This window comes from Engraulis encrasicolus, chromosome 11 (genome assembly GCF_034702125.1).
Source record: "Engraulis encrasicolus isolate BLACKSEA-1 chromosome 11, IST_EnEncr_1.0, whole genome shotgun sequence".
NCBI lineage: Eukaryota > Metazoa > Chordata > Actinopteri > Clupeiformes > Engraulidae > Engraulis > Engraulis encrasicolus.
In genome coordinates, this window is record NC_085867.1 from 47,399,190 (window position 1) to 47,412,669 (window position 13,480).

Consider the following 13,480-nt stretch of genomic DNA (forward strand, 5'->3'; position numbering starts at 1 on the left):
AGAATACGCGCAAGATAAGACCGCGTAAAATATGCGTACATAAAACCGACTTAAGTGGAGACGGGAGAATTCCGCCCTTAGTTAGCAACGACACTGTTGAGAATCCCAGCCCAGAGCCGGTTCTGACCTGCATGGGGCCCTAAGCAAAAATATTCCCAGCGGCCCTCATAACAAAAATCAAGTCGTCGTCCTTTAATGTAAAAACAACAATGATTCAGTTTTGATACGTTGGACATGTGTAAAGTTGGGCATATGAAGTTCTATTTCACTCCTAGGTCTATAATAGCCTCGCGAGCCATCCTACGTACTTCCGCCAAAGGATTGGCTCCACTACTGGAGTCTGGCCTTTCTCTGTGAAGTGCCTGGAGCAGTAGAATTTTGATCGCAACGCCCCCTCAGAAAACAGCCAATAATCCAATACGCCCCCCACGTGGAGCGAAAGGGGGAGGACGCTCGTGACAATGACGTACACATCTGCGTCAGAGCCATTGGTCTGCGCTATGTTGTTGTTGAGTAACTGCCAGCGATTGGGTGAGAGGTGTCCAATAATTTCAAACCATAACTGAGTGCAAACTTCCTGCTTCCTACAATCGCTTCAGAGCAAACAAATGCCAGACCATGAATACGAAATGAAATGGTAGTATTATGGGATGGTCAGGACCAGGCTAGGTCTATAATGAATATTATGATGGGTTATTGTGAATATTGTGTTGTCATGGCACAAGTTTTATTCATTCACCAAAAGGTCTGCCAGCAGAGAGAGAAAAAAATAGAGAGAGAGAGAGAGAGAGAGAGAGAGAGAGAGACCCTTTGCAATCACACTGTGGCCTTCAGTTGCACATGCTAAATGAAACTTATAGGTAGGCCCTACTTTCAAAACAACTATATCAAAACATTGGGAGACAGACAGACAGGTCCTAATTGCAGCCTCACATACGCTTGAGCGCACACACACACACACATACCCTTCCTCTCTCACACTCTCTCCTGATTTTTTAACGTGTAAATCGTCAGTCACATCTGGCAACCATGGGTGCAACTTGTGGGAGGGAGTGTTTGTGCAGCAGTGAAATACCAAACCTTTCTCTCTCTCTCTCAAAAGAAATCTCGAGTGCTTCTTTATTTGTTTATCTTCCAACTTTGAGTTTATTCACTGACAAAGTTAAGCATATAATTCTGCCGTCTGTTGATTTAGCTCCATTTCCTTGTTCCTCTCTCTCTGACTGATGGAATTTGTGGGTTGGGACATCAGTTTTTTTGGTGTTTGTGTAGCAGTTAAATACCAGTGACCCAGTGAGTGTTGAACACTCAACAGAGAGGGCATCTTACACCCAGACACAGACACTCAGTCACCTCCTGAAGAACAGATCGTATTCTGTGACAGTGCCAACGATGCTAAAGTGTGTCCAGATTCCAGTTTTCCAGCTAGCAGTCCTGCTGCTTCCAGCCTCTCTGGGCTCCGACCTGTACCTGCCACTGGACTGTGCGGACATCCACCATCACGAGAGCAGCAAGCCCAGCGGGGTGTACAACATCTTCCCTGGAGGACCCAACGCCCCCCTCAAGGTTCATTCCTTCACTTTTTTTAAATCCTAGCTACCTAGCTCACTTTAAAACTTCGCCAACTTGTGTTATTTTAACCGTTAAAGCACACCGAGTTGCATGTTTATATGAATTGTGCTGTACAAATAGTTATATTATTGGAATATGTATGTTATAATATCTGCTGTTAATGGAACTGGCCATAACATCATTTTTCCTGGGAGGCCCAACACCCCCCTCAAGGTTCATTCCTTGATTGTTTTTATACTTTGACCTGGCAACCTGGTTTACCTTAAAGCTTTGCCAAACTTTTACTTTTTTTATTTTTTAAGTTTTATTCAATTTTGTTAAAGGTACACTTGTGTAAGATTTTTAATTGTTTATTTCCAGAATTCGTGCTACAAATCCACTAATGTTACCTTTTTCATGAATACTTACCACCACCATCAAATTCTAAGTATTCATGATGACTGGAAAAATTGCACTTTTCATACATGAAAAGGGGGATCTTCTCCATGGTCCGCCATTTTGAATTTCCAGAAATAGACATTTTTAGCTGCAAAAAAGACTGTACTTGGGGCATACTAGAAAACATTAGTTTAAACTTTCATGAAAAGATCACATTTGGCAAAAGGCAGCCCAGTTTCAATGAGCAGCATAATTGCAGTACCTTTTTTGAGTATTTCCTGCACAGTGTACATTCAGTACTTGTAGTTCAAGTAGCCTGGGCGAATAGCCGACTTTTGACTCCGTCAATCAGTCTGGCAAAAGCCATGCGGGTCATTCCACGCCAAATCAACAAGTGCCCGCGCACTTAGGTCTCAAAAAATTCTGAAAATATTACCAAGTGTACCCATGGTACTTAAGAGAAACACTGTAAATTTATTTGAATGTAAGATGTATACTCTCCGTGTTACAGCCAATTTTACTGGGGGAGGGGGGTGCCCATTTTGTTCACAATCTTTTTTTTGTCAAAGTTCACAAGCCCCTAGCTCAATAACTAAACCATGTAGGAAGCTCACATTTGGCATGCTGGTACATAGACAGGAATAGTTTGTTGCTAAACTGTCAGTTTTGGTCATATTGTGCTTTATTAGCATGGCTGTTACGTTATAGCGTTGCAAAAACACACAAATAACAAAACGTAAGTGTGAATATAGTTACCTTAACCAATCAGTAACAGAGTTCCCGGGTCAGTTCTATGTCACCACTCTCAACTGTTTGCTGATTGGCGAAACACTGAGAGAACCGAGCTCGAGGCTTTTGCCAGACGATGTGCGGAGCCAAATTCTTTGGGTGGAATACATGAACTATGCCATACAAATAAAGTTGTTATATCATTCTTTGGTAACACTTTATTTTAGGGATACATCTATTAGCACTAATACATACAATGTGCCTGTATAATTAACTTGTAAGGCATGTACAAAGCAAAATCAAACATTTGTTAGGCATGTATTCGCAAATGTCTTTTTCATGCGCAATAAGGGATTTATTACCAATTTTACCTTAGTAAGGACCTAGCAGGCCTTAGCGTTTGCTTAGAACATGCCTTACAAGTTACTTATGCAGGCATTAACATTGTATGTATTAGTGCTTATAGATGTATAGATGTTACCCATTCTTTTATTCTACATGATAAGGTCTACTGCGACATGGAGACCGATGGTGGGGGCTGGACTGTGTTCCAGAAGAGGATGGATGGCTCGGTGAACTTCTACAGGAGCTGGGAGAGCTACAAGCTGGGCTTTGGGGACATCGCAGCGGAGTACTGGCTAGGCCTGGACAACATGGTGCTGCTGAGTCTGAGAAGGAGGAATGAGCTAAGGGTGGACATGGAGGACTGGGATGGAAACAAGGCGCATGCTCAATACTCCTCCTTCTCTGTGGACCCCGAGCAATTGGACTACACATTACACCTGGGGACTTATGTCGGGGGTGACGCAGGTGATGCTTTGAAGAACCACAATGGCATGAAGTTCTCCACCTATGACAAAGACCAGGACACCAATGAAAGTAACTGTGCTAGCCAGTATATGGGTGGTTTCTGGTACCTGAACTGCCATGATGCCAACCCCAACGGCCTTTACATACCCGACTCGAGCTCTCCGTACAGCAGTGTGTTTGTCAGCTGGGACACTTGGAAAGGGACTAGTTACTCTCTGAAGACCATCTCGATGAAGATGAGGGCACTGTCCAAGTGTAGCAGTTAGATATCCTGATTGACTCCCACACCTAAAGGTGGCTTTCCATGCAAAAAAGAGAAGAATAGGCTGTATAAAACTTAAAAAGCGAATCAATGGCTATATAAGTCAACACACAAAATAAGAAATTAGCCACAATAAGGCACATGAGAAAGTACACATGCATATATAATACACAATGCTTATAATTTGCATATACTGCATACTGTATATGTATACAAAAATAATACATGGGCAACTTTTATATTATTTGCCATAGTTATTTCTATTTCTTTCTTGTATGGACTGCCAAGCCATGTTCCCCTTTGTTTCCCAGCATTTATTTTATTTTATTGTTTCTTATTCCAATACCTTTGCAGTAGTTGCAACAGAGAAGTGGTACCAGTATCCATCTAGGGCTGTGTTTCCCAAAAAACCTTAAGTAGTACTTAAGCCTAAGTAGTACTTAACTATGAGGGCCCCCCTAGGCAATATACCACATCACTAAAAGTTTATGTATGCAATCATTTTATAGCCCTACGTACAATACTTTTTTCATGCACATGCAAATAAAATGGTTACGCTAAGAGCATTCGCAAGGTAAAATAGTGTATGTATAGACTTTTAGTGATGATGTGAGACCTATGTCTAATATATTGCCTAGGCGGCCCCTCACACTTAAGTACGTACTACTTAGGCAGCCTAGGTTGCTTAGCATGACTATTCTGCTTTGTTATCCTGTGTTTAACCTTTCTAGATCTGTCTGGTCCTCTTTTGTAACCGTTTCAATATTAAAGAACATTTATTGGATAATAATAATAGTAATAATAATAATAGACCTTCAAAATCCTTATTCTCATTCCCTATTGTGTACTTTGTGACATTATCCACTGTCACAGGGCCCATTACAATAAAACATGATTAAAATTGTGTTTTTACAGTTTGCGGATAAGTAGCGGGTATGTTTTCAGAGTCACCACATTTATGAGTAGTAATGAAGGCAGCACAAAGAGTCCTTTCTGGACCCGGCAATTACACAATGCCAGGTTAAATATCCACTTATCCCACACAAACACGCAGGCTGTGCCTACACAAGCGAGACAAATATTTCTCTGTCTCAATATCCCACTCTCTGCCTCTCTTTCTTGCTTTCTTTATAGACATTTTAGAACGAGAGATCGCTCATTCTCCCTCTCATCTCTCTTTCTCTACTATTTTGTATCCACCTCTCTCTCTTAAACCCAGTCTCCCTCTTCCACCTCTAATCCTTCAACACCCCCCCCCCCCCGGACCACATTGACACCTTTATCACTCGTCACTTCACTGGAACTGTCAAGCATGTCTGTGGGTTGAAAGACTAATCTGGGTAATTTAAAACAGATGTCTGTCTGTCTGTCTGTCTGTCTGTCTGTCTCTCTTTCACACAGACACACACACACACACACACACACACACACACACACACACACACACACACACACACACACACACACACATACATGGAAGAAAGATAGATATAAAGAGTAAAGGACAAATCAATTACTGTAGCTGTTGTCTCTCTCTTTCTCTCTCTCTCACGCACACACACACTCACACACACACACGCTGCTGCAGGATTCTGTGTATCTCAGCAGCTCTCCGTCTCCCTCTAGAGTGCCTGATTTGCATTACAGGAAGAAGAACGTCCCCGTAAAAGCTGCAACAAAGTCAGGCCTCATTAACCCCTTAGCGCAGAACCTACACTACCGGTCAAAAGTTTGGGGTCACCACACTTTCCTCCCACAATGCTTCTTTCTGACAGTTAAGCTGATTCCTTTTCAATTTCTGTTCTGGTATAAAATAGAGTTATTGTTCCCTGAAATTAATGCATGCAACAAATAAGCAATTTGATATTGGAAAAAGTAACTGTTGAATGGATTTACTTGTATAGAAAATGCATAGAATAGACCAAAATGTATCACTTACTTTTGACTAAAAAGTGTACCTTTACTAAGGTAGTGTCTAGTCTGGTGTACTAATCAAAGTGTAGACTCCTTTGGCATTAATAATAGCCAGTTGTGGTTCTACAGATTCATTCCCGGGATGAGATGAGGTCCAGAATTGCCCATGAGCTCTATGAGCCCCATGCATGCAAAAGTTGATGTCTGCTCCTGTCAATCCATACAATGCTGGATGATATACACATCATTTGAAAGAGGAGAATCTACACTTTCCAACGATGTATGGCACTGGCTTGCACACTAAAACATCGCTGAGACAATGGATCGTGCATTCATAAGTAGGTTCATTCTGATGGCTAGAAAATCATGCAGCTACTTTGACTTGAATTTGTGGATGAGGTGGCAACTCAACAAATGTCATACACCTACCATTGGAAAGGGCAGACACTGAGCTTTCCAATAGTCCCATGCATTCTCTGATAAACCAAAGAAATGTCTGTAGAAAAATGGACTAAAACACGTATTTCTATGTAATAAATGGGTGAAAAAGCTTGGTTAGATTTCACTCTTCTGTCCAGTTTAACCAGTGTTATGGGTAATCAAACCTTTTTTCACCTGTGGCTGTTCAGTACTTTCCATTATTCCATTTCAAGCTATTTAAAAGATGAATTGAATTGTAAAAAATAACTGGAAAAATGAAGATGACCCCAAACTTTTGAACGGTAGTGTATGTTATAACCTTACTGTCACCAAAATTGTTATGTCTATGTCTTAATCTGGCTCTCGGTACTGTCATAGCAATGTTGTTATGATGTAGTTGAGTCTTTTCAGCAAATAGTGAATAGGCCCGTCCGCGACCCCATCTGCAGTAAGAGGCTACTGAAGTCTGTGTGGTGGTATTTCTTATCTTTAAGTTAAGAGGACAATCATTGGCTAGTGATGAAAATCGTTAATTTATAGGCCTGAATTTAGTGTAATGTAACTCGTATCTATACGTGCTGCTGCACCTTAAGTATTGGTAACAAGGGCCCTGAATGCAGTGTAATGTAACTTGTATATGTGTAAAAGTATTGGTAACAAGGACTATTGGTAACAAGTATTGGTAACAACAAGTATTGGTAACAAGTATTGGTAACAAGTAGAGATGTACAGGATCCAAGATCCGGTTCCGGATCCGGCAGGATAATAGGCAGGATCTTAAGCAGTGGATCCGGTATCCGGCAGTTACCTAAAAATCAGGATCTGGGGCATCTCTACTTTTTACATAGCCTAGGCTTTTCAGTCTTTCACAACCCCAATCGCTGCATGGAGTGACTGCAAGCCCTTTGGAAGCGGCGTTTGAAGGCAGTATGGCGGTAAGCCAATGAGTCTAAAAAAAATAGTTTAAGCGAACGTAATAAAAAGGGCCCATGTGTGCGAGTACGCTATGTGTTCAACTCTTTCCTAGGATCCGGTATCCGGTTCCGGATCCGGCAGGATCTTAACCAGTGGATCCGGTATCCGGCAGGATCCTAAAAATCAGGATCCGGTGAATCTCTAGTAACAAGTAGTATTGGCAACAAGTTGTATTGGTAACAAGGAGTATTGGTAACAAGTATTGGTAACAAGTAGTATTGGTAACAAGTATTGGTAACAAGTATTGGTAACAAGGAGTATTGGTAAACAAGTAGTATTGGTAACAAGTATTTGTAACAAGTATTGGTAACAAGTATTGGTAACAAGGAGTATTGGTAACAAGTATTGGTAACAAGTAGTATTGGTAACAAGTAGTATTGGTAACAAAGAACCGCAACGTGCTATGGCAACACAGCAGGCTGGCTCCTGCTACCCATGGTGGAGGGAAGGGCTGAAGGTCCAGATGCATTTCCTACTTCTGCTGCAGCGTTGTGAACCAGAGAGGGCCAAGGCGTCTGCAGATCACATTAGGTGCATGGTGGAGCTTGTTCTTCACACAAAGGCTTACATTCACACACATGCAGACATGTGTGCACACACGCACGCACATATGCGTGCACTGCACTCGCGCGCACACACACAGGCACAGGCACGCAAACACACACACACACAGGCACACACACACACACGCACGCACATACGCACAGGCACGTGAGCGCATACACACACACACACCCGCATGCACGCACACACACATGTACACACACACACACACACAGTGGATTTGACTCGTGCGGTCTGTTGTTTGGCTGTTTTGACAGAGACAAGCCCTCACAGGACAGAGAAGATAGCACTATACTACCACCCCCACTCTCTCAAGTTGGGACTAAAACTTACTACTTGTAATTCATTCACGCACGCATGCACGCGTGCACGCATGCAGGCAAGCACGCACGCACGCACACACACAATGCCCACACTAAATACACAATACAGTAGTCCCGCCCCCAACACACACACACACAAATGTATTTATTGTTCTTGTGTGCACTGTTGTGTGCACCGTCAAGGAAGTACTGTGCAGAAATACCTACGAACAATGACCTACTCCTCTCTCCTTGCTCAGATGGCGCTAAGATAACACTGTGAGGAGATGTGCATGACAGAGCTAAATCACCAAACTGGAGAATGCTCCATTGTTGATAAAATCTCAGATTATAATCTATTACCTTCCAACTACTAATGTGCGATCTACACACGCGAGCGCGCACACACACACACACACACACACACACACACACACACACACACACACACACACACACACACACACACACACACACACACACACACACACACACACACACACACACACACACACACACACACACACACACACACACACACACACACACACACACACACACACACACACAGCGGGCAAAAACAGCCATGCTATCACACACAGTGCTTTATTGTGTGCAAGTGGGAATACGCCTTTCTTAGAAACCCGAAACCAGCTTCCCTTCTGCCACTTGAACCTGAACCACAATGGGTAAGGCCTAAAACTCTCACCAAAACTAGAGGAGAGGTATTGCAGGGGGGTCATCATTGACAGAAGGATTTTGCATGAACACATGAACACATACACAATTTGCATGAGACATCTGACTACATTTTAGCAGCGAACATACTTCCATAAAATTGGTTAGTAAAATATTAACCATTGGTCTCGAAAATATTCTAATTTCCAAAAGTGGGTCCCAGCAGAAAAAGTTCAGGAACCACGTGCCATAGAGACACAGAAGTGCAGCTTGAGGCTGTCTCCTGACACGGCATTTTGCAGTGCTAGCTCTGTAAGACTTACAGCGTGCCAACACACACTCCAGGGAAGATCATTAAATGGGAGTCTGTCTTCATGTTGAATTAAGAAAGTCAAAGAATGCGCGCACATCAGTGGCACAGGTGCTGGACCAAACAAAAGATAACTGAAAAGAAAATAAAGGTCCGCAACACTGTTAAATGCTCATGAGAGCATTTAACAGTGTTGCGGACCTTTATTTTCATGTTGAATTAACACATAGTCAAAACTCTGACAGTCAAACTTAACACTCCTCCATACTTTTTCCCCCTCTCTGAGTGACACTGCAACGTTTACTGTAAATGTTACCGCCTTGGTGACCCAAGACACTGAAAACGTACTTAGGTAAACTGTGGAGGTTGCAATGCAGTTCTCAATGAAAGTTATTGCCTTTAGAACATAATTCCTCAGCGGCATCCTGTGTGGCAGGACTGGTTGTTGAACTTTGGGACACTGAATCTGGGTTAGATATGCAAAGCTTTATGTAGAGAAGGCTGTGAGCGCTACGTTACGCTACGTTACATTACATTGTGTTACAGTATTCCACATTCAGCTGATACTTTTACCCAAAGCGAGGCACAGGGTATTGAGTACAGTCCCTAGAGCAGGGCTGGGGAACCGTTTTCATTCGAGGGGGCCACTTGTGAATTCCACAAAGGCACATAAGCCATAGATCAGTGGTTCTCAAAGTGTGGTCCGGGGACCACTGGTGGTCCACAACAAAGCTCAGGTGGTCCGCAAGGAGATAGTTAGCAGTAGGCTGTATTTGTAACACAAAGCTAGCTGAAGTCATATTTTCACCACAATAAGACAGGCTTGCATCGAAATTGGCAGTGTCAATTTACCACCCCTCAACTGCCAATTGGAGGACAGGTGGTCCCTGAACATTTTTGGGGCGACAAAGTGGTCCTCGGTCTGAAACAGATTGAGAAACACTGCCATAGATGAAGGTGAAATAGGAAGTCCACACATGCATTCTTCCAACTAGCAAGGGTGTGACCTGTGAACCTGCGAAACCTGCGAACCATCTGACCCGAATACCAACTCCCTAACCATTAGGCCATACCAACTCCCTAACCATTAGGCCAGAGACTGGTTCCCCCCCGGGGCACAACTCAACTCCCCCTCCCCCCGACCCCACCCCATTCGACTCCCTGACACCAATCTCAATGAGGGGTCAGCGAGAGGTCACCCCACTCCACCCCCACACGGTCTTGAACCCTCAAGACCTCGGGGCGCCAAACTTGCACTTTGACACCGGAGTCAGTCTCAGCGGAATGGCAGTCAGAGAGTGTTCCCATACAGTGTTTCGTCCTCCAACACACTTCCCCTCACAGACACAGACCCTCCTTCTCATAGCGATATAGGCTGCTACTGTGACTCACTTCAAACAAAGGCAAATTATGAAGGGAACATTCTGAGTTATGTAGAGTAGTAGAGTAGAGTAGTAGAGTAGAGCAGTAGAGTAGAGTAGAGTACTTTTATTAATCCAGAGGGAAATTAAGGCGTCTGACAGCTTACATATATGCACAAATAAAAAACATACACAAAGACATAATACATTATTGCACATTGCAGTAAACATACGGTATAGCCAGAGGTGCATCTTGTCACCAGGCTAGGCAGGCAGCCGCTTGGGGCCCCCAAGCCCCTGGATGGTGAATAACAGCTCACACTTTGCTACAGTAGTGGCAAATTTCTTTCAAATGTTCACTCCTTTGACATTTCGCTTGGGGCCCCAGCTGAACCTAGAGTCGCCTCTGGGTATAGCACACACTTGAGTACAGCAATCAGCCTGACATCAGTTGACACACACACACACACATGCACGCGCGCGCTCTCTCTCTCTCTCTCGCGCGCTCTCTCTCTCTCTCTCTCCAACTCACACACACACAGAGACACACACACACACACACACTCACACACTCACTCACTCACTCGCACGCACGCATGCACGCACGCACGCACACGCACACACACACATACAGGCATGCACGCTTCACTCACACACACACTTGTGACATGTATGAAGATCAACACCAATGTGGGATAACTTCAGTGTGCCTCTACAAGCACGACTGTTTGGACGAATCCCTTATTGTGCCAGATGCACAACTACCATTGATAAATAACCTTCAAGACAAGGATGAGATTAGAAGTTTGCCCACCGTTAACAAAGAGTTGGTATGATTCTTGAAATGCTTCTGTACAGTAACAGCTCCTATACAGCATGTGCAGTCAACCATGCGATTGCACGCCAATACCCAGAGTCTGCGCACAATGGCAGGATGCACGGCGACGTTGAGGAACTAATGTCAAGCCAAGGATCAGAATGGATGTGACGGATGTGAGGTTTGTCCATCATTATAATTATTACTTTTACAATGATTAGAGTAGAGTAGAGTAGAGTAGAGTAGAGTACTTTTATTAATCCTGAAGGAAATTAAGGTGTCTGTCAGCTGACATAAATACACAAGTCCAAACATACACAAAGAACTTATACGCATAATTGAACATTACAGTACAGGCAGGGAAGCAAACAGGAGAGGACAAAGGGGTCAGTTGTTCTGGGTCCAGGGAGATAGGTGGTGGGCCCAGAATTGGGCCCCTCGTTATACAGCACGTATTGGGCCGGGAGGGCCCTTTCACATGACTTTGCTGTCTGCATGCACATGCAGACGATGTAGGAAATTGAATGCATTAAAGGGCCACTGTGCAGGAAATGGTCAAAAAAGGTACTGCAACTATGCTGCTCATTGAAACTGGGCTGCCTATTGCCAAATTTGATCTTTACATGAAAGTTTACAAAGTGATAAACAAATATTTTCTAGTATTGTCCAAGTACAGTCATATTTGCAGCTAAAAAATGCTATTTTTGGAAATTAAAAATGGCAGACCATGGAGAAGATCCCCCTTTTCATGTATGAAAAGTGCAATTTTTGGGCGGGGCAGAAATGGTTCCCCATTACATTGTATGCATTGAGAGGGGGCCCTTTTAGATTGTTTTGTCCCGGCCCCAGTCAGAGCTGCCAGTGGGCCCCCAGCTTGCTGCATATACTATATGAGAGGAGTGGGTGCGTGTTACTGGCCACAGGGGGAACTGGCTTGACTATGAAATATGTACTCATGAGCAGGATGTTTGCAAGAGCAGTCAGGTCAAGTACCTACACAAACTGATGCACACCCACATATACAAACATGCATGTATGCTCTCTCTCTCTCTCTCTCTCTCTCTCTCTCTCTCTCTCTCTCTCTCTCTCTCTCTCTCTCTCTCTCCCCCTCTCCCCCCTCTCTCTCTAATGTTATATCTCCCTCTCTCTCTCTCACACACACTCTCTCTCTCTCTCTCTCTCTCTCTCTCTCTCTCTCTCTCTCTCTCTCTCACACACACACACACACACACACATGCAAAAGTCATGTACACACTCAAATATATGCACAGAAAAACACACATTTATACTCTTTCAAATAAACGTTTCTAAGTACACACAAACTCAGATTTGACGAAGTGGAGAAGAGAAGAGAAGAGGAGAGAAGAGAAGAGAAGAGAAGAGAAGAGAAGAGAAGAGAAGAGAAGAGAAGAGAAGAGAAGAGGGGAGGAGAGGAGAGGAGAGGAGAGGAGAGAAGAGGAGAGAAGAGAAGAGAAGAGAAGAGGATAACCAGATTCATGTGCAAGTCCTGGACAATGTATGGTTTTATAATGTGATTTAGGGAGGTAGCCTATGTAATAATATCCTGGCTATAGGCTACAAACCCTTCTCCTCGTTCTCCTCGAGCCGCACGCTCTGTGGGGCTGTGTTGCCAGAATTGGCGACTTCCTGCCCTATTGGGCTATTTAGGACGGGTATGCGAGTAAACAACGATATTGGGTGGCTGGAGATTTTTTTTGTGTGCAGATTTTTCCTGGAGATTTGTGGTCATAGAAATCAATAGAATATAGCTCAAATTGAATGAGATATACCGTAGTGCCTCTGGGGAAGGGCGGTTTTGAAGCATTTTTGGGGGCATTTCAGAAATCCTCTAACACATCTGGCAACCCTGCTCTGGGGTGGTGGACTCCAGAAGGATCACAGTGCAATAAACCCACTAATCACCCCAAACCCCTCCAGAGACGCCTTGCCTCCAGACTGCCAGGGGGGGAGGAGGGGAACCCCCTGCAGGCCAATGCAGGGGGCCATTCAGGGGCTCACAAACTTGGGATTGCATAAGTCAGTGTTTTTCAAAGTGGGGCGTAAGCCCCCCTGGGTGGGGCGCGGAGGCATGACAGGGGGGTGGGGCGTGTGACATCTGATTTTTGCCCCCCACCCCCAGGAAAGGATTTCCTGTCTCGCCAATAAGCCAATACGTTTTAAGCATTATATACACAATTACAAACATTAGGCCTATATTCTTAATTATCATATAGGAAATGAAGACACATCTGCATTCCACTTCCCTCTTTGTTTTATCTCACCAGTCACCTTTCCTTTGATTCTGCACTGCGCAGCGATTGTAAAATCAGTCTGCACAAGTAGGCCTACTGCTGTTGCTTGGGGGGTGGGGGGGCTGGGAAAAGTTTG

The 13,480-nt window shown here is 43.9% G+C and overlaps 1 protein-coding gene across 1 annotated transcript; it reads left to right on the top strand.

Moving 5' to 3' along the window:
* The first annotated feature begins 1,246 nt into the window (after positions 1-1,246).
* On the top strand, positions 1,247-4,043 carry LOC134459055 (microfibril-associated glycoprotein 4-like). The gene is made up of 2 exons (XM_063211395.1): positions 1,247-1,566; positions 3,186-4,043. The coding sequence occupies exons 1-2, from the start codon at positions 1,393-1,395 to the stop codon at positions 3,753-3,755; spliced, it is 744 nt and encodes a 247-aa protein (XP_063067465.1). The 5' UTR covers positions 1,247-1,392; the 3' UTR covers positions 3,756-4,043.
* Positions 4,044-13,480: the final 9,437 nt, after the last annotated feature.

Excerpts from the sequence above, each read along its gene's own strand:
- LOC134459055 (XM_063211395.1), top strand. The coding sequence starts at position 1,393 with ATGCTAAAGTGTGTCCAGATTCCAGTTTTCCAGCTAGCAGTCCTGCTG. Across the intron at positions 1,567-3,185 it reads GACCCAACGCCCCCCTCAAG|GTCTACTGCGACATGGAGAC; the intron begins GTTCATTCCTTC and ends CTACATGATAAG.